The sequence below is a fragment of the Lactuca serriola genome, chromosome 7 (genome assembly GCF_051521515.1).
Source record: "Lactuca serriola cultivar US96UC23 chromosome 7, Lser_US96UC23_V15, whole genome shotgun sequence".
Classification (NCBI taxonomy): domain Eukaryota; kingdom Viridiplantae; phylum Streptophyta; class Magnoliopsida; order Asterales; family Asteraceae; genus Lactuca; species Lactuca serriola.
In genome coordinates this window covers 26,256,508-26,274,860 of record NC_136414.1, presented here as the reverse complement: position 1 = coordinate 26,274,860, position 18,353 = coordinate 26,256,508, and the positions used below count along the sequence as shown (strand labels likewise).

The following is an 18,353-nucleotide window of genomic DNA, read 5'->3' as shown; positions in this document are numbered from 1 at the left end:
AGTCTTACAAAAATCGAATTTTTATGCTTGAACTATTTTGTAACAACATTATATTTGTTCAGATTTTACAATACCAGTCCCTTTTTGTTCTTCCGTTATCGGCGTGAAAAGTGGAGATACTTGTTTCGGCATAGCTCAAAAATTCAAAATGAGCGCGGAATTCTTTGACATTATCAACCCAAATTTGAATTGCAACAAGTTGTTTATAGGAGAATGGATTTGTGTTGATGGACTATGATTATATATAGTCTTCACAACAAGGTTATGAATGATGTAAAGCAATATATTGTTCAACCTTCTAGACCTCAAAAGGATTTGCAATCAATAAAGAAAGTCGTTTAACATAATTCTCGTTGGTTAATTCTTTGCAACTTTACTTCTAAGTATTGAGAGAAAAAAGAATATTGAATAGGTAAAGAGTTAATGTCTTATTGCATTAACCAAAGTTTTTTAGCTTAACCCATTAAGTCCCGCACTTCGTATTAAGAAAAAAAAGCATCCACTTATAGTTGCCTATACTAAATGGTTAACCCAAATAAACTCATTAAGTAAAAAACAAACAACCCTTATGGTGTAACAAACACAGTCTAATTTACTTATAAATCACTAATCACACACGAAAATCTTGTATACAATCTTAGTCTACCCGATGAAAGAACTATCGGGTGCAAGTCCAAGCGGTACTTTCCGCTGTTTTGACTTGTACCTCCTACAGCTCACCACCAACGGGTTAAATACATCCCTCACAAAAGCTTTTTACAATGAAAAAAAAAACATAAAATAGAATTCAATAAGTGGTACGCTTTTTTAGTTAAAAAAAATTATAAAATAAAATAAAACACTTTTTATTATTAAATCGAGTCTTCCCCTTCAACTTGTTGTCTTGCTAGGTATCGCTCACGTCTCTCTTTCTGCAAAAAAGAACTCATAAATTAAAGCATACGTAGGAAAAAATACACCATTTTATCAATTTAGTCCCTTTAACTTACGATTATATCAATTTGGTCCCTCTTCCATGTAATATGATTACTTTGGTCCCAAAGTATAGCTGATTTTTGCATTTTGGTCCCAAAAATAGTCTTTTTTTTTTGGAACAGAGACCACAAACGTTACAAAAACCTCAAATCAGAACCAAAATTGAAACAAGAAAACATTTTGGGACCAAAACTGAAATAATCAGCTATACCCAGGGACTAAAAATGTAACTTACTTTATTTTATATGATTATTAAATTATTATAATAATAGCTCTCACCCATTCATCTATGACAAGGCCATCGCCGACAACTTTTGGTCCGGTGTCCTCTGGAGGTTTCTTGCGGGTTTCAAGAGCCGCCTCAGCCTCCGCTAACTGCCGCTTCAATTTTTCCAATGCCTTGCAAGAAATAGCAACGTACTTTGAAAAATCTACCCAAATATATATATCAATAAATATAATTCAAATACAAAATATTTTCACTGCTATATTTTGATAGATTTTGTCAATGTAATAAAAAAAATATATTGAAAGTAAATAGAGAAATAAATGAAAGTACATTGCTATTTATTACTTACTGGGCTTGGACGTGTCACATCTAGAAAAACAACTTGCAGTATCTGCTCCACAGCTACTAGATCTTTCTGCTCATCAAACTGAGTAAAGAAATTCATTTAGAAAAGGACGAATTTAACCTCATTTACTTTTTCAATGTATTATTACCCTTATTGTGTTGTCATTTTTATTGTATATTTTTTAAACATCATTTATCCAGACAACACATAATGTAAAAAAAAAAAGGGCTTACTAGCTCGGGTATGTAGTCAATCACTCCTTTGACTTTCAGACTCATGATTTTGAATTTCACTTTTCTCTTTGTGTCTGTTGGCTTCTCATTGTTCTCTGGAGGTTCCACAAACTTAAAAACTATCACAATAAAACCATTAGTGAAAATTGTAAACAAAAAATCACTTGTGTAAAAGACATGAATGCCCTCCTTATCTTCATAAATATCCCTAGAAAGTTTGTAATGATGTTACCGGTTGCAATAATCGTCTCGCCTGGAGCTAGAATTGCCCCTGGAGGACGCATGAAACAACTTTTTGGTGCAGTTGTTTGAAACTACAAAAAAAAAAAAAAAAAAAAAAAAAAAAACATTGTGATTTTTGATTGATTAAAGGTCTATGTGTGAATGTTAAACAAGGTTTAAAGTCATACCTTGAAGGCTGTATGAGACTTGCTGGTGTTTTTTATCTTGATAGCACTTTGAACTTGCTTACCAGGTTCATCTACAAAGTTCAAGAAGAAAATTCACATGATTTTTCATTAATCTAAGTATATTCATAAGGAAAGAAAAGCGTATGTTAACATATTTGGTTAACAAACAAATAATAGTTTATGCATCTGATTCTGAGCCAAATTGGGTTACACAGGAAGGATTTGACAAGCTTTCTAGAGATACTTTTGATGGTGAGGATGAAGAGGGTATTCATGTCTTTTGCACAATTACAATTTTTGTCTCAATGTGGGTCCCAGTCATGCTAGAGTAGACACTGTACAACCTGTTTTATCTTCTTGTGTGTAACAAATGTATCATGAATTCATAATCTATATTCTATAAATCATGTTGAAATTGTTATAATTTTGTTAAGCTAATGAGGCAATTGTGTAGAAGGTTGTGGTGAGTGGTGACCTCTAGAAGCATCCACAAGGTTGTAGCCTCTTTAATTGTGTAGAATGTTCCTTTTAAATATCTAGATATTTTATTTGAAGTTTTGAATGGGAAATCTCAACCCTTGATGTAAAAAAATCATAGTCGTCCATTGATGAGTACAAGTAGTATGAACAGAGTTGTCCTGTATTTGGCAAAACACACCTTGATGTTTTCTTAGATGTTAGGGTTTCCTAATAAGAAAATTCTAATAAAAGAATGAAAACTGCTCCCAAATCACACTGCAAAACCTAATGTGGATCCATTTCGCTTAATTCAATTCATAAACACAGCATTAGCAAGTTTCTAAAGATAATAGTAACAGAAACACAAAATCAATTTATATTGAGAAGATTATCTGGATCTATCGAGTTAAGAAACAGATAATTAATACTCAAAAAATCAGGAATGATCAGTTTTCAAATAGAAATAACAATAATGGAAGAAAATAATGCAGTAAGTTCATACATGGAAAGTAGAGTTTATTCCGCGGATCAAGCCGGAGACGCCGCCGCGTCGGAAGCAGAGATCTAACCAACGATGAGACCGAAGTAGTGGAGCTTGAGCTATATTTTTCGTTTTTCTTATGAGCGTGAGATCGTTCGATTTGGTACGAAGAAGATAACGTTGATGTATGTGGAGTAGTGTTACGTGAGCTTCGAAACGGTAACTTCAATATCCCCCAAAGTTTACTGCCGCCACCGTCAGACGGAGGCCTATCGTCGACGATTGGCATCACCTGCCAGTAAATAGCACCGGAAGTTTTTCAACTATTGACTTGTGTTTCAAAAGGTTCTTCTTTTCTCTCTGAAATTCATGGACTCTTGACTCCTGAAAATCCAACAAACAAGTCGCATCGTCTATATTTGTCCCTTCCAATACGCATATTTTACACCCTCGTCTGAGTTTTTTAAAAAATGGTAAGGGGGATAGGGATCCTATTTGGGTAGGAAACGAACAGAACCGACCCGAATCTGAATAAACCGAAAACCGAATAATGATAATTATATGAAACAAAAACCGAACCAAATAAGCAATATGGGTTCGTTCGGTTCGGGTATTATTCGATTCGTTTCGGTTCCGGTCCGAATAACCCAAATAACATGTACAAGATGATTAACGAGCCAAATAACTCAAATAACCCAAATAACATTTACAATGTGATTATAAATATTGTATTTTGTACGACTTTTGTAGCTTATGATAAACACAAATAACACGGATTAACTATTCTTGATATATAAAATGTAAAATCCAACCACCATATTCTTAAGATATAGTTATTAAGCAACATATTAAACACTAAAAATTAAACATCTAAAACACCCAAAAATCTATATATAAGTATATAAGTTAAACATTAAACATTACGTGGGTATTTTAGGTAATGATCGATAGAACACAAGACCGAATAAGCAATCGTGCAAGTGGAAAAAATGTGACTTTTCATATTCGATTCGGTCCTTTTGGACCGAATAAGCCCTTATTCAGGTAACCCGGACCGAATAACCCGAAAACCGAATCGAATTGTTTATTCAGGTCTAATTCAGTTCGGTTCGGTTCGGTTTTCGGACCAAATTCTCATCCCTAGGGGAGTAAAATGGAAGGAAGCATATTTTACAAAAGGTTCTAGAGTTTTTTTAAAAAGTGAAAGGGAAAGGAAATGGAAGGAAATATGTATTCTTTAGTTTTTTTTAGGGCAAACATTATATTAGTAAATCAAATTTATTGTATTTGTTTTAAAAGGTTATCAAACTTTTTCTTTTGCACATTAAGGGAATGAACTTACATTTTTCTATTTTAAAATACCTTTATATAACCTGATACCGGGTTCAAAGGTAATATACATGTCACAAAAGAAAATATCGGTGTCAGGTCATTTAATGAAATGGTCACGTGTATTACCTTTATCTTGAATTGTTTTAAATAAGCCAATTGCGTTCTTCAATCACCTCATCCTCATTGAAGAAACACTTGCTCCCACCATAATAACTGTATATCGATGGTTATGTTCTTCTCAATCAAAGTTCATTTCTACAGTGTGTTCATCAACAAACCTTTTTGCTATTATGATGGTATTCATCATGTGTTCGAGAATATCGATTTTGTTGGTATGTCGTTATGTTATTCTCAATCAAAGTTCATTTCTACAGTGTGTTCATCAACAAACCTTTTTGCTAATTTGATGGTATTCATCATGTGTTCGAGAATATCAATTTTGTTGGTATGTCTTATAATGAATTTGTGGGTTTTCTTGAACGATTCACACAAGTGAAGTGCGAAAAACTATATTATTGCCAACCTGATTTAGAAATCCCAAAAGGTTTAACCTTGATCTTTAATGAACTTCAATATCAAGAATTTATAGACATTGCTTATCGGTGTTGAGTACAACTGGTTGTTTACATGGACCATTTTGGTACTACTATGCACGTAACTAAGGAAAATGAAAATGAAGATAATTTTTGTCAAAAATGTTAATCAAAAGGGGGAGAAGGTATTTACCTAACTGAGCTCATAAGTCCACAATAGAGCAACATAGAAGGAGTAGCCTATGCAAGAGTAAGTCAGACAAATGGAAATGAGGATGTCATAGAAGGTGATCCAAAAGAAGATGAAGATGACAATGCCCCAGATGTTTAAGATGAAAATGTCCCAGATGTGAAAGGAAAACCAATGTTTAATGAAGACATATCTTGACAGAAGCAGTTGTCAATTCTAGGTATGAGGTTCACCAACCCTGAACAATTGAAATTCATGCTTTGAAATTATGTTGTAGCCAATGGGTATCAACTGTACTTTGAAAAAAATGACAGTAACAGTTTATTGGTTAAGTGTTGAGATGGTGAATGCACATTTAGGCTTTGGGCGGCGTGGATGAGTGAGAAGCTCTTATTCCAAATCAAGTCCCTTATCAATGAGCATAATTTTGCAAGAAATTTTAAGTTAGGGCCAATTGTTAACTATAGATGGATTGGTAGTCATTTCACCATGAAAATTCTTGAGAATTAGAAATTCAATGTTAGGATGCTAAAAGAGGAAGTAAAGACTAAATTTGGCATAGAGTTTAGTATGGGACAATGTAGGAAAGCTAAGCAACATGTAGTGTCTCTTGTCGAAGGTACCATAGTGGAAAATTATGCAAAGTTGTGGTCCTATTGTGATGAGATAAGAAGGTCTAATCCTAGGTCAACAGTCAAGTTGTTTGTGAACTTTATGCCAGATGGAAAAACTTACTTTAGCAGTATGTGTGTGTGTATGTGTATATATATATATATATATATATATATATATATATATATATATATATATCACGGTTGTAAAAATCGTTCGACATTAGCTAGTTGGTGGATTGGGGTTAAGGGATTAATCGGCTAGGCGGAGATTAATCGGAGACCATTAATTGCTAATTTGTTAGATTTAATAAATTAAATATGACTAATATCATATAAAAGTTCATAAATACCATTAATATAATAACAAAATAGGTTAATATGATAAATACAACACTAATCATACCTCAAATAGTTTTTATTGAGATATAACTTCTTCAAAGTGTTAAAATTATATCGGGTTCTACTGTTTCAGTCATTTTGTATGTATGGAATCGCTAGGCGCTCTTTAATCTATCGAGTAGCGCCTAGGGATTAATCAAAGATTAATCGAGACCTAATCAAGATTTTTACAACACTTATATATATATATAGGTTTAGGTTCTATGGAAAACAAAAAATCCTAAAAAAAAGCCCTAAAATTCATAAAAATGCATAAAAAAAATACTTAGAGAACACCAACCTTTTTTTTGAATTTTTTTATGAAAAAAATCGCTACTTTTACTATAGATTCGCTGAAAAAAAAATTGAAAAAAAACCAATTTTTTTATATAAAAGAAATTAATTTTTTTATTTTTTTTCAGCGATTTTGTTAAAAAAGTAGCGATTTTTTCATAAAAAATTAAAAAAAAAAGTTTTGTGATCTCTAAGTATTTTTTTTATGCATTTTTACGATTTTTAGGGTTTTTTTGTTTTCCAAATAACCCTTCCCTATATATATATATATATTCATGCACTAAAGCAGGGTTGGAGAAGTGGCTATAGAGAGATTATAAACTTAGATGGGTGTTTTATAAAAGGAATGTGTGCTAGTCAGTTATTATGTATTGTTGGGAGGGATGAAAACAATCATATATACCCAATAGCTTGGGTTGTGGTTTGTGTTGAAAATAAAGACAACTAGAAAATGTTTCTAGAAACTTGCAAAAAGATTTGTATCTTGAAGGTGGGTATGGTAAGACATTGATGTTGGATCAACATAAGGTATGTTTGTGTTCATTACGCCATGCTTTATGTGTTTCAGTTGTGATCTAGTTCTAAATGTCCTTATGATGTAAATGCAGGGGATAATTGAAGCAGTGAAGGATTTATTCCTAGAGATAGAACATAGGCAATGTACCAGACATGTTCTATCCAACTTCAAGAAGAAATTCCCTAGGGCTCAATATGAGAAATTATTTTTGAAGGCTTGTAAGGCATCAACTAAACCTCTTTTTAGTTCTACAATGAAAGAGATTCAAATGATTAGCCTTGCTGCTTATGGGTCCTTGACAGGTTTGGTAGGTTTTTTTTCCTCTATAGTTAGAGCATGGGTTTCTTATTCCATTCTTTTATCCTTCCTCCCACGAGATTGGGTAGACTGCATCTATTCCTAGGGTTTTTAGCATTTCCATCAACTGAGAGCTGCATTTCTGAACATGCCAGTGGTGAGTTTAACCCAACTGTTTTTTTAACATAGTCATTGCTTTACTCCCTTATTACAATGGAGGGATTTAGGGCAATGGAAATATGTGTCTTAACTATTGTTTTATTGGTAATTTAGCTTTATCGAGGCTAGCCCTTGTCTTCGTGTGCATTCATTTTGTGTTAGTTTTGTATTTGATAAGACCTATTTGAGAGGGTTTTATGGACTTAATGTTACATTATCTTCCTGATAGTGGAAGTTTTAGTGGTTTTCTTTATTTGGCAATAAGTTGTGTTTAATTGGTTAGCTCTTTTTAGCAACATGTCTCCTTATCGGGTATTTTATGATGAACTTCGTTTTCTTAAAGATGTTTTCCTTAGTGTGGCTTTTCTCGTGCCTCCCTTAGGTTTTTCGCGAATCTATTGCGTTTATTTGAAAAAGTTTTGTGAATTTGATTTCGATGGGTCTTTTCTTTTAAGAGGCGAGTATGAGGTGTGAGGAGGGTAAACCTAGCGTTTTTTAATGTCAAAATGATGGGATTTTTGCAAACACGCGTCGTGCGTGTCGGTGACACCCCTCACGCTTCGGGCAAACTGCTATTTATGCGCGTTTGGGGGATATTTTGATGTTTCGTGCTTTCATAACATCCCTTTCTCTCTCGACTGTTCTTCGCACGCAGTAAGCATGCAGAGATTTTAGGATTTTCTTCTTGATTTCTTTGACTTCCTTCTCTTAAGGTATGTAATATCCTTCTTTTATTGTATTCCATTTTCAAAATCTCCCCAGATTTCCCTAAATTTGCGATTTTTGAAGTTTTTGGGATTTTGTATATTTAGTTAGAAATGTTTGAAATTAGCTAGTTAATCTTCCTCTGTATAGTTTGATTAGTGAATATTTGAGTTCAGTTTCAATTTAATTTAGCCAACTTGCTTCAATTTTGAGATTTTTGGGTTTTGGTTGAAAGTTAGGGTTTATGCTTAAATCTACCAATTTGTTGTTTGTTTTGTGAGATTGTTGAGTTGTATAGCCCATACGTGTTCCGATTAGCAAACCCTAGTTGTTTTTATGTTGAAAACGGACTGGATTTGACATAGGGGACTACCTATTTGTCGTTGTTCATGGTGCACGCAACGCAACTTCGGGTGCGCTACATGCACCCGTTAAGCTGCACGTAGCGTCTCTCCACGGTGCACGCAATATTTTTTTCTTCAGATTTTTGTTTTATAAAGTGTTATGATTAACTTATTTACTTTATCTTTTTTTAAGATATCATGCATTGTCGTGGTTCCAGATCGCAACCACGTCTGTTCCGATACAATTGGATGACACACCCATTCCTTTAGTTTCCAGATGATATTCCTTCGGTGGAACAGAACGCCTATATTTCTCGGGTGATTGAGCTGCTACCTAAGCATATTTGTGTTCCCCAATCACTTCATTAGCATACTGTGGCTGAGTTGGGTTTGATGGATCAGTTGGAGCCTTATTTCACACAGGTGTTTGACGACGGTTTGCTTACTTGTGAGGGATGGCAACGTCTTGGTAGGATACAAGAGACAATTTACTGTCCGTTTCGATAAGGAATTCGAGGATTGGCACAATTAGTCAGCTCTAACCTTTAGATTGGGAGGGGTGGCATGCTCTTGTAGTGTAGTAGAGTTGGGACGGCGATTGGAGATTTACTTTCCTGTTGAGGTGGAGAGTCCTCATTTTGTGCTCTTTTTGGATAGTTATATTCGCTCACAAACACAGGGGTATAACCATCTGACTGTTTGGGCACTCTCCCAGGGTGATTATGTGGCTAGGGAGGCCAAGGAGAGGAGTTTTAGATCTCCCATCACGCGCTTGATTCACCATCTAGTTGCATCCACCATTTGTCACCCCGGTGAGAGTGAAAATGTCCTTGTTAGCGACCTTTTCTGCATGTCGTGCCTTATCCATACCACAGTTTTCCTCAATATTCCTTTCACTCTTATATTTTATCTTTCTCACATGTCTGTGGGTCCTTTGCCACGTAGCAGGACTTGGGGAGGCCATTTTTTTTACTCATTTGGCTCGCTCTTACGAAATCCATACCCTGGGGATGATTCAGTATAAGCCTGGGGATATGGACCACATGGCTTTGGGTCAAATGCATGTGGTTAAGCGTGTTTTTGATGGGATTTATAAGATCCCTGATGAGGATATCGTGGAGCCTATCCTTCAGATGGATCCATAGTAGGGTGTTGAACAATAGTTTGAGCCTGATCCCATTTCTCATAGACAACGAGCTCGGCGTTGGGCCAAATACGTGGTTAAGCATGGTGTTGATGGGATGTATAAGATCCCGAATGAGGATATCATGGAGCCTATCCATCAGATGGATCCAGATCAAGGTGTTGAGCAAGAGTTTGAGCCTGATCCTATTCCTCGTAGACAACAAGCTCGGTTGTTCCTCCTACTACTTAGCGAGGTCATGAGCCAGAGATTGATCTTCGCAATTTATCTCGTAGTGTAGATGAGTTGAGTAGGGAGCATCATGACTTTTAGTCAGAGGTTCGTTGGGATCATCAATGGATTATGGGAGCCCTGAGCGGCTTCTTCGCTCAGCAAGGTTTTGATTATCCACCTCCTCCATGGTCAAGTGATTGAGTTGGTTCTTCCAGGACACACCATAACGATAATGAGGCTGGAGATGTGGATCTCAAGGGTTATGATGTTGTGGATTGATTTTTGTTGTTTCGATGTATTTAGACTTTGTTTTTGGATAATTGGTGTGATGGATGTTGTAGGATTTTATATATTTTATTTATTTATCTTGGGTTGTCTATTTTTATTTATAAATTACTGAATATAAACCATGTTTATGGATCAGTCCAACCAAGATTACACATAGGTGATCAATCTATGTCTAGTTGTGGTTCGACCCATGTACAATAGATTTAGCCAGGATGATTGTTTCTTGTTTCATGATTTTTTTCTGTATGTATGTTTGGGTTTTAAATTTTCTTGTACCATTAGACAATCAAATAAGGATTGGTCAGGTGAGAAGTGCCGGAGGACATGACCATTTTAGCATATAATCGTTCTGAAATCCAGCAACCCAAGCGACAGTTCATAAAATGTATAATTACAATAGCGCTACAGGTTTGGCTTGATAGTTGAGTTTCTTCAGAGCCTTTCCAACGGTTCCCTAGACCGGTCGAGGTTGTAAGGAGCATTATCATCTTATTTTCATCAATTTCCTAGGAATACATGTGAATTTCAAAGGTAAAACATAATGTTGGTGAGTTCATAGGTTTTTGATAATGTATAAAATATGTTAGTGTCTTTAAGAATGATCTTTGTCTTATGAATATAGTGATTCATTTTCTTATTGTATTCGAGTAATTTCTATACCTTAGCTCTTTTTGTTTAGGGTATCCTAATGTATAAATAATCTCAGTTCTATATTTATATCTTTCTACCATCTCTTTGATTGTGTGCTTATAATGTATCTTCTTAGGATATTTGTACCATTGGATTTCTTGACTTTCATGAGTCTGTGTATGTTATTAGGTTTTATAGTTTTTATAAGTACTATTGGTGGTCTTGACTTGTATCCTTGACTTTGTGTATGTTATCACTACTTCTTCCAGGAGTCTCTTCATAAATGTGTTGAATAATGTTACGATGAGTTACTATAATCGAGCTTATGATTGCTGTATTCCCCGAGACAACGCTTCATTGGATGTCGCCATAGTTTAGAAAGTTATGTCTGCTTCCACTTGACCATCAGCATGTAGCCAGCAACCGTACGTGGGGCTGTCAACCTCATATAGATCTGTACATATCTTTCATGCTCACTTAAGATTTAACGATTATAGATCGAAGCTAGTTAAAGGTCATTTAGCCTATATTTTATAACTGTTATGATTTTATAAAATCATAACTCTCTCGTCTGGTTTCCAATTTAGGCGTTCGTTGTCTTAAAATTCCTACTTTGATAAACACTGTGACTCTTCTTTTGGTGGCTTTAGCTATAAGTCGACCGTTCTCTTTGTAGTTTTTGACGTTGTAACTTCTTGTGTGCGGTAAACATTTATTTACTATAATTATTGTATCTTTTTTGCACTAGGTCGGATTCCTAAGAACTGTATATTTTCAGAATCATGTCGTCATGTATTCTCTAAATACGTTAACCTGCTTGCAAGGAGACTCTGTTTTTCGCGCACTTATTTCTGTGTCCATCCATCCTAATGAGCGCGTTTGATAATTGAATATATTTCCTTTATTATATTATTAACCTATTACAACCATTTTTTGATTTTTAACGACGGTTGGTGACGTCTTTTGTAACGCCCCCAAATTCAGGCAACACATAATAAGTAATAATTATCAAATTAAAATCCTTGAATATGATAATCTATTGTTGTGCACGCTGCAGACTATATAATAAAAGTTTCGTATTAAGAAAAAATAGGAAAAATCAGCCGAATCGCTCGTAAATCTTAAAAATAAGTGCACCAAAACATATATATTATTATATATTTAGAAAGTATATGTCGTACCGATCCCGAAATTATAAATTCCATAAAAATCCGATTCCATATGAATTAGATATGATTTTTATAAGATATAAAATTCAGTCGCGCACAAGGAATGTGTGACGTAAAAAGTTACGAAGAGAGTGGTTGACTTTTAGCTAAAGTCACCAAAAAAAAACCATAGTACACTTTAAGATAAAAAATTTGAGAAAAATAATACTAAGAACGGAGTCTGTACAAGAGAATTATGAGTTTAACAAAATCATTTAATCATATAAAAAATAGAGACGAAAAATAAAGTCAGAATTAGCTGATGGAGTCTAAATGAAAGTTGTAGATCTTTTCGACGGATTTCCGGGGATATAAATAACATAAAAAATGGATCTCTATGAAGAAGTTATGGAATTTACAAAATCTGTGTTTTGCACGGCGCACGCCGGGTGCGCGACGCGCGCTTTTAGAAGGTGAAAATGTGGACCACAAAGAGGCTGACACATGGTACAAAAATGGTTGGGGAGACTTCGCCTCCAAATTCACGACATACACCCTTGTGCACACCGTGCACCTCAAAATCGGCTATAAATAGGAGGTCAAACCTGATTCTTTCTCCCACAACTTCTCAAATACTCTCTCTCGATTTCTTTCAATTCTAGCCTATTTTTTCTTAGTTTTAGTCTCCGTCGAATCCATGTGATAACTGGAGTAGTAGTAGCTAGCGAGTAGAAGTTCTGCCAGTGCAATTTCCTAACTTTTTTCAGGAAAAACCTCTATAAGTTAAGTTATACTCTAGTCTTTTCAGTGTGACTTATATTTATAGTCATAAGTCGTTATTATGAATCTATAAATAAGATTTATCAATGATTCTAATTCATAATACTGATTGATCTACTTACATGAGAGGTGTCTAGAATGGTCATGTTGGATTGGTTGTTGGATTTCAAAAAGGCTATATGCTAAAATGGTCCTGCATCTCAACTCACCGCCTAGTTGATCCTTACTTGATAGATATTAATGTGGACATTGGAATTAGTAAGGAATCTAGAATATAATTATTATAGTAACCAGGATTACGAAACTAGACTAATTCTTAGTACTTGATGTATCTAGGTCTTTCGAAAGTACGAAGTGAGGCACTGCTGAAATAGCCAGTCACCCACCTAGGTCAAGTGAGTGCATAGTTACTTTCTGCTTACACATAAATACAAGTATTATAAATGTTTAATTGTTATATGTGTTGTTTAGTTGCGTTCAAAATATCTGTGCAATATGATATAACTATTACTTGATAAAACCATATATAAAATATTATATTTAAAATACGATTGGGAAGTAAAGGGTCGTGTGAAATAATATATAGGAGAGGTTGTGATAGGGCTGTGTGAGCTAGTGGTTGTGATAGGTTACTGAGAGATGTGTGAATAACAAGTCGAGACTTGCCGTGTTTATCCAAAAGTACTATTGTATTGTCGTGCCTGTCCAAAAGTACTAAATGTACTGTCGTGCCCATCCAAAGTACTATGTATATTGTCGTGCCTGACTTGTTTGTCCAAAGTACTATTATACTGCCATGCTTACCCAAAATATCATCATATTCCCATGCCTAATCCTTCGAGATCACCACACTAGGATTAGAAAGTGAGGATAACGGTAACATGGTAATTTGAGTATTTGAATGCTGAAGAATATATATAATTAAAGATTATAATATTGTGGGTTGAAAACCCTATGTACTCTACAGGTCACCCAACCAAACCCACTCAGTTTCTTTGTATCACAGGTAGCGATACGAAGTTACTGATAGATAATATAATTATCTGCAGAGCGATTAATGGAGTTTGTAGGCTACTAGAATAATGATGTAAGGCCTGTTTATGTTTATGTTTTGTATCAGTTATCGCATCCCAAGTTTTAAATAATCAATGAAAAACATTTTATTCGGAAATACTTTTTATGGGACATATTCTGCATTTATAAAGGTCAGTCTTATTTAAAATAAGCATAAATAAAAGTTATAAAATGACTATAAATTTAGGGATGTCAAATCTTTGCATCGGTTGTCACATTTGACCCCTAGCAGTTTACTTATAGGTTGCATAAAGAATCCTAGAATGATTCAAACTCTTCAGGTTAATTCTTATTTTATTTAAACTTGTCATATCCTATCCAATAAGTCTGCCAAAATCATCCATATGCACTCTCCAACAGCTTCTACAATCTTTCAATTAATCTTTAAGATTTAATTAATATTCAATCTCTTTAATTAATTAAAACAATTTAATTAATTACAAAAATAATTTCCAGTTAATCTATCAATTCCTTAATTAATTAATAACTTATTTTCTTAATTTCCTTAATACTATTTGGCTCATTAGGTCATTCTAAAAGGACTCTGCTATTATTATAAATATTACCAAAACAGTTGATGATCTTTGACACTATTTTCAACAATAATGTCATAAGGGTATACTTACCTTTCACCTTTCATTTTTTTGTGTACCATGTTAGTTTTCCTTTCACTCACCTTTCACTCTTCCTAACCTAGGAAATGATCACCTTTCACTTCTTTTCATTCTTTTCCACAATAACTTAATTTAATTTTAAAACCTATTATTTTAAAAATAAATACAATTAATTAAAAAATAATTAATAAACACAATTTTCTTTCATTAATGAAAAATAAAATTTACATAATAAAACCAAGAAAACATAATTAAAAATTAAATAATAAAAATATTAAAGAACTATTAAAAAAACTACATCACTCCAAATTGTCGTCCGAGTCCCCGACGAACATATTTGAATCTTCATCTGATTCATGAAACAAATCATCATGTCAATACTCGACCTCAAACTGTATGTTAGCCTAGTAAATATGTTTCACCAAATTCGCACGAAGGGAGTGATGAACTGCATGATCATGTACTTCCTTCTAGTTTACCCTATACTCTTGCATACCAACAACTACTCCTTAAACATTTGGTAAAACTTCTTTTTTGTCTTAGTAGCATATCATTTTTCCTTCATCTTCTAGAATCATATTATTTAATATGATGTACATGTACACAATGTGTTGCAACCTTTTGACTTCATATGATCGTGCCTCAACTTGCAATACTTGTGAATGCCTCTAATGTACACACAATGTTCGTTTCATGTCCTTTAGCTGATTCTTGTGACCACTTAAACTTTATTCTTTTTTCGTTGTTCAAACATGTAAAGGATTTCACAAAAACAAAAAAGGTAGGATATATCCCATCAATCGTGCGACTTTCCAAGATAGATGTCATTGAATACCGACGACTAGTCAAGAAGATTGATGTCGTTTGCACTAGCTAGACCAAAGAATGCATGGTGTATCCAAAGATCGCGTGACACGATTTTTTCTAGTATAATCGTCAAATCTCTATGATCAGTGGACATCATTGATCATTGGTTTGCGAAAATATAGTACGCCGTAAACCAAATTATAGCATTAGCGAACTTGTACACACTTTCTCGTGTGGTGCACTCAAACATCTTTAAAATACTCATCCCTTTTATCTGCTCACATGATGTATGCTAACTGACGAATTCCAGCAATGCATTTTTGAATTGGAGAAATATATTTTCTACCTCTTGCATCCCACTTCAATTGAAAATATAGAAATTGACACTGTAAGTCGCCAACAATACGTAAAAATAACTTCTTCGTCATCCGGAACTGTCGTCGAAATATACACGACGTCATCTACAAAATAGTGTTCTATAAGATGATTGTACTCGGCTTCGCGATTTCTCTTCAATGTAGGTTTTCTCGTTCGAAAACGTGAACTTTGAGCTTGTCAGTTTCGGAAATACACAACTGATTTGCCATGACGGAACCGAAAAATGTATTTTCTTCTTGTGTCATCTAATCCAACGAACTAGATGACGATGACGACATTGTGGTTGAATGAGTTTTTGAAAGAAAATATAGAAATTAATGTGAAAATATGTTGGATGTGTTTGGTATGTATAGAATGGTAAAGTTAAAAATTATATATATATATATATATATATATATATATATATATATATATATATATATATATATATATATATATATAAGGAATGAAAAAAGAAAAAAATTAAACATTTTACAACGGAAGAATCGGGCGAGGAAGGAAGAATGGGGAAGAAAACTCGCATACTTGCACATCGCAGGTTAAACCGTACCCAGAATGTGGTGTTCTTAAGTACGGTTCCATATGGAACCGTCCACTACATCGTGCGACCTAAATGTATAAACAAGTTCTGAACATTTAATATCCAAACGGTCAATGATCTATGAAAATGACAAATAGACCCTGGATCGGGTTATAAGTTGTAACTTTGGGTAGAACTCAACTAATTTTTGTTAAATTTTAACCATTTAAATAAATGTTTTTTTTAATATGTGACCTACAGACATATATATATATATATATATATATATATATATATATATATATATATATATATATAAAAGAAATATTATTATAATTAAATGTAAAATGAATTATTTATAAGAAATATTTTTGTTAAATTCCATTGGAGAATGTAAAGTGCATTAATTATGCGATAATATTTCTTATGTTTGTTTTTAGGAGCATGTTTGAACCTTTGAATAAACAATCGACAATAATTTCCCAATTGACAAAACTACCATCCAATTGCTAGTTGTAACATAGTGTATATTTGTGGAAATTTAGGGTCAAAAGGTTTTTTTTTATAGTTGGAAATTAGATTCATCCCACTGAAGAACAGCATCCAAATTCTGCTCTCTTTTGAGTTTGTCCTTCAGAAACCAATCACACACTTTCCCTGCATTTAATTCCTCAATACTACAACCTTCTTGCTCTCCTATCACCCTCAAAAGATTTAGCGAAGATATCTGTATAAAAACTCAAAACCAATAAACAATTATCAATTTTTTGAAATAACCTCTATAATATAATGCTCGTTTAACTAATAACCTCAACAACTTATACATTCGTCTACAGACTAATGGTTCGTTACATAAACATTGAAAAATGAAATATTATTAAAGGCCCAGGACGAACAAGAAAAAAATAGCCCTTATCTTTATTACAATTTTGTATTTTTAAATAAAAATATATAATGAAAAAAATTGGGCCCTGTGCGGCCGCCCACTTTGCCCCTGCTCTAAGCCCCCCATGATTATTATACTTAGATTTAAAGATATTTGTATAGGGCATTTTCTGGATTAACCACCCTCGAAAAACATAGATTTCATTCCATATATAAGTCAGAACAAATTACATAAACATTATTATACTTAGAGATATATTTTGGGCATTTTCTTGATTAACGACCTTATGTTTGATATTCTTTTTAGGCCTTCTTATCAAAGAAAAACCAATTCTACGTGTGTAGAAGATAAAAGTTAATAGACTAAAAAAAGTATTAAAGTTGTTTGATTTTGTAGGAATTTTTTTTTTAAAATGGTTAATTCGAAAAATGTCTACAGACTACAATATAATGTTTTTTATATAATTGGCCAAATAAATTAACTGTGTCGTTTATAAAAGAAAAAATATAAAATTTTCAACTTGTTATTAGTTTTATAACACACTTTATATACCAAAAGTTCAATAAAAACAAATAAACTACAGTCTAATTATAAAATTAACATACCGTCAATCTACATAAAAATCCTTCATGACTGCTTAAACCCGACATTTCAACAAGACCAGCTTCTTCTAGGGTTAGAAAGCTTCGTTTCTCTGAACTCTTTTTCTCTTTTTGTTCATCAACACTAGCTCTCAATGCCAATCTTGTTCTTTTACGAGGTTTAATACTAGCATTTAGATTCTTGATATAAGTATTTGTCAATTCACGAGAGAATAAAGATGAATGAAAACATATAGTTTCACTAAGTTTGAGGGCATTCATGGTGGTTTTTGGTCCAAAAACTCCCTTCAAAATATGAGGAAGATGACACAACCAAACCGGTTGTAATGCCAGAAAGTTTTCTTTTTCAATTATTTGATTTTGTGTATGTGGTGCATATTGAGATATGGATGTGGATAACCCTACATACGCCCTCTTTTTCCAAATAATTATAGGTTTTCTCTAAAATTATTTTATTTAAAATATTTAATATAATATTGTTAGAAGAAAACGTCCATCACATTAAGTACTTTAATGTTAAAACTCATATATTTCGTAAATACTCAACTCACACTTGTATATTTTTGTTGAGCTCTTTTTGGAACCACATAGATTAGCAAGGATATATATATATATATATATATATATATATATATATATATATATATATATATATATATATATATATATATATATATATATATATATATATATACACACACACACAAACACTAGTCATTTACCCGCGCCAAATAACGGGTGCAAATAATTTCTGTTGAAAATTAGTTTGTAGA

General features: G+C 33.3%; 2 protein-coding genes across 2 annotated transcripts; both read right to left on the bottom strand.

Annotated features, from left to right (window-relative positions):
* Window positions 1-574: 574 nt before the first annotated feature.
* On the bottom strand, window positions 575-3,571 carry LOC145062845 (vesicle-associated protein 4-2-like). Its single transcript, XM_079010434.1, has 7 exons — window positions 3,155-3,571; window positions 2,194-2,264; window positions 2,016-2,097; window positions 1,784-1,902; window positions 1,554-1,631; window positions 1,255-1,374; window positions 575-911 (listed from the first exon to the last, which is right to left on the bottom strand). The coding sequence occupies exons 1-7, from the start codon at window positions 3,420-3,422 to the stop codon at window positions 852-854; spliced, it is 798 nt and encodes a 265-aa protein (XP_078866560.1). The 5' UTR covers window positions 3,423-3,571; the 3' UTR covers window positions 575-851.
* A 12,982-nt stretch (window positions 3,572-16,553) lies between these two features.
* LOC145063565 (uncharacterized) lies at window positions 16,554-17,923 on the bottom strand. Its single transcript, XM_079011158.1, has 2 exons — window positions 17,584-17,923; window positions 16,554-16,819 (listed from the first exon to the last, which is right to left on the bottom strand). The coding sequence occupies exons 1-2, from the start codon at window positions 17,839-17,841 to the stop codon at window positions 16,655-16,657; spliced, it is 423 nt and encodes a 140-aa protein (XP_078867284.1). The 5' UTR covers window positions 17,842-17,923; the 3' UTR covers window positions 16,554-16,654.
* Between the last annotated feature and the right edge of the window lie 430 nt (window positions 17,924-18,353).

Coding starts and splice junctions, on each gene's coding strand:
- LOC145062845 (XM_079010434.1), bottom strand. CDS start 3,422: ATGCCAATCGTCGACGATAGGCCTCCGTCTGACGGTGGCGGCAGTAAA. Junction 2,265..3,154: donor GAATAAACTCTACTTTCCAT/GTATGAACTTAC, acceptor TGAACTTTGTAG/ATGAACCTGGTAAGCAAGTT. Junction 1,903..2,015: donor CGAGACGATTATTGCAACCG/GTAACATCATTA, acceptor TTATTGTGATAG/TTTTTAAGTTTGTGGAACCT.
- LOC145063565 (XM_079011158.1), bottom strand. CDS start 17,841: ATGAATGCCCTCAAACTTAGTGAAACTATATGTTTTCATTCATCTTTA. Junction 16,820..17,583: donor GATTTTTATGTAGATTGACG/GTATGTTAATTT, acceptor GTTTTTATACAG/ATATCTTCGCTAAATCTTTT.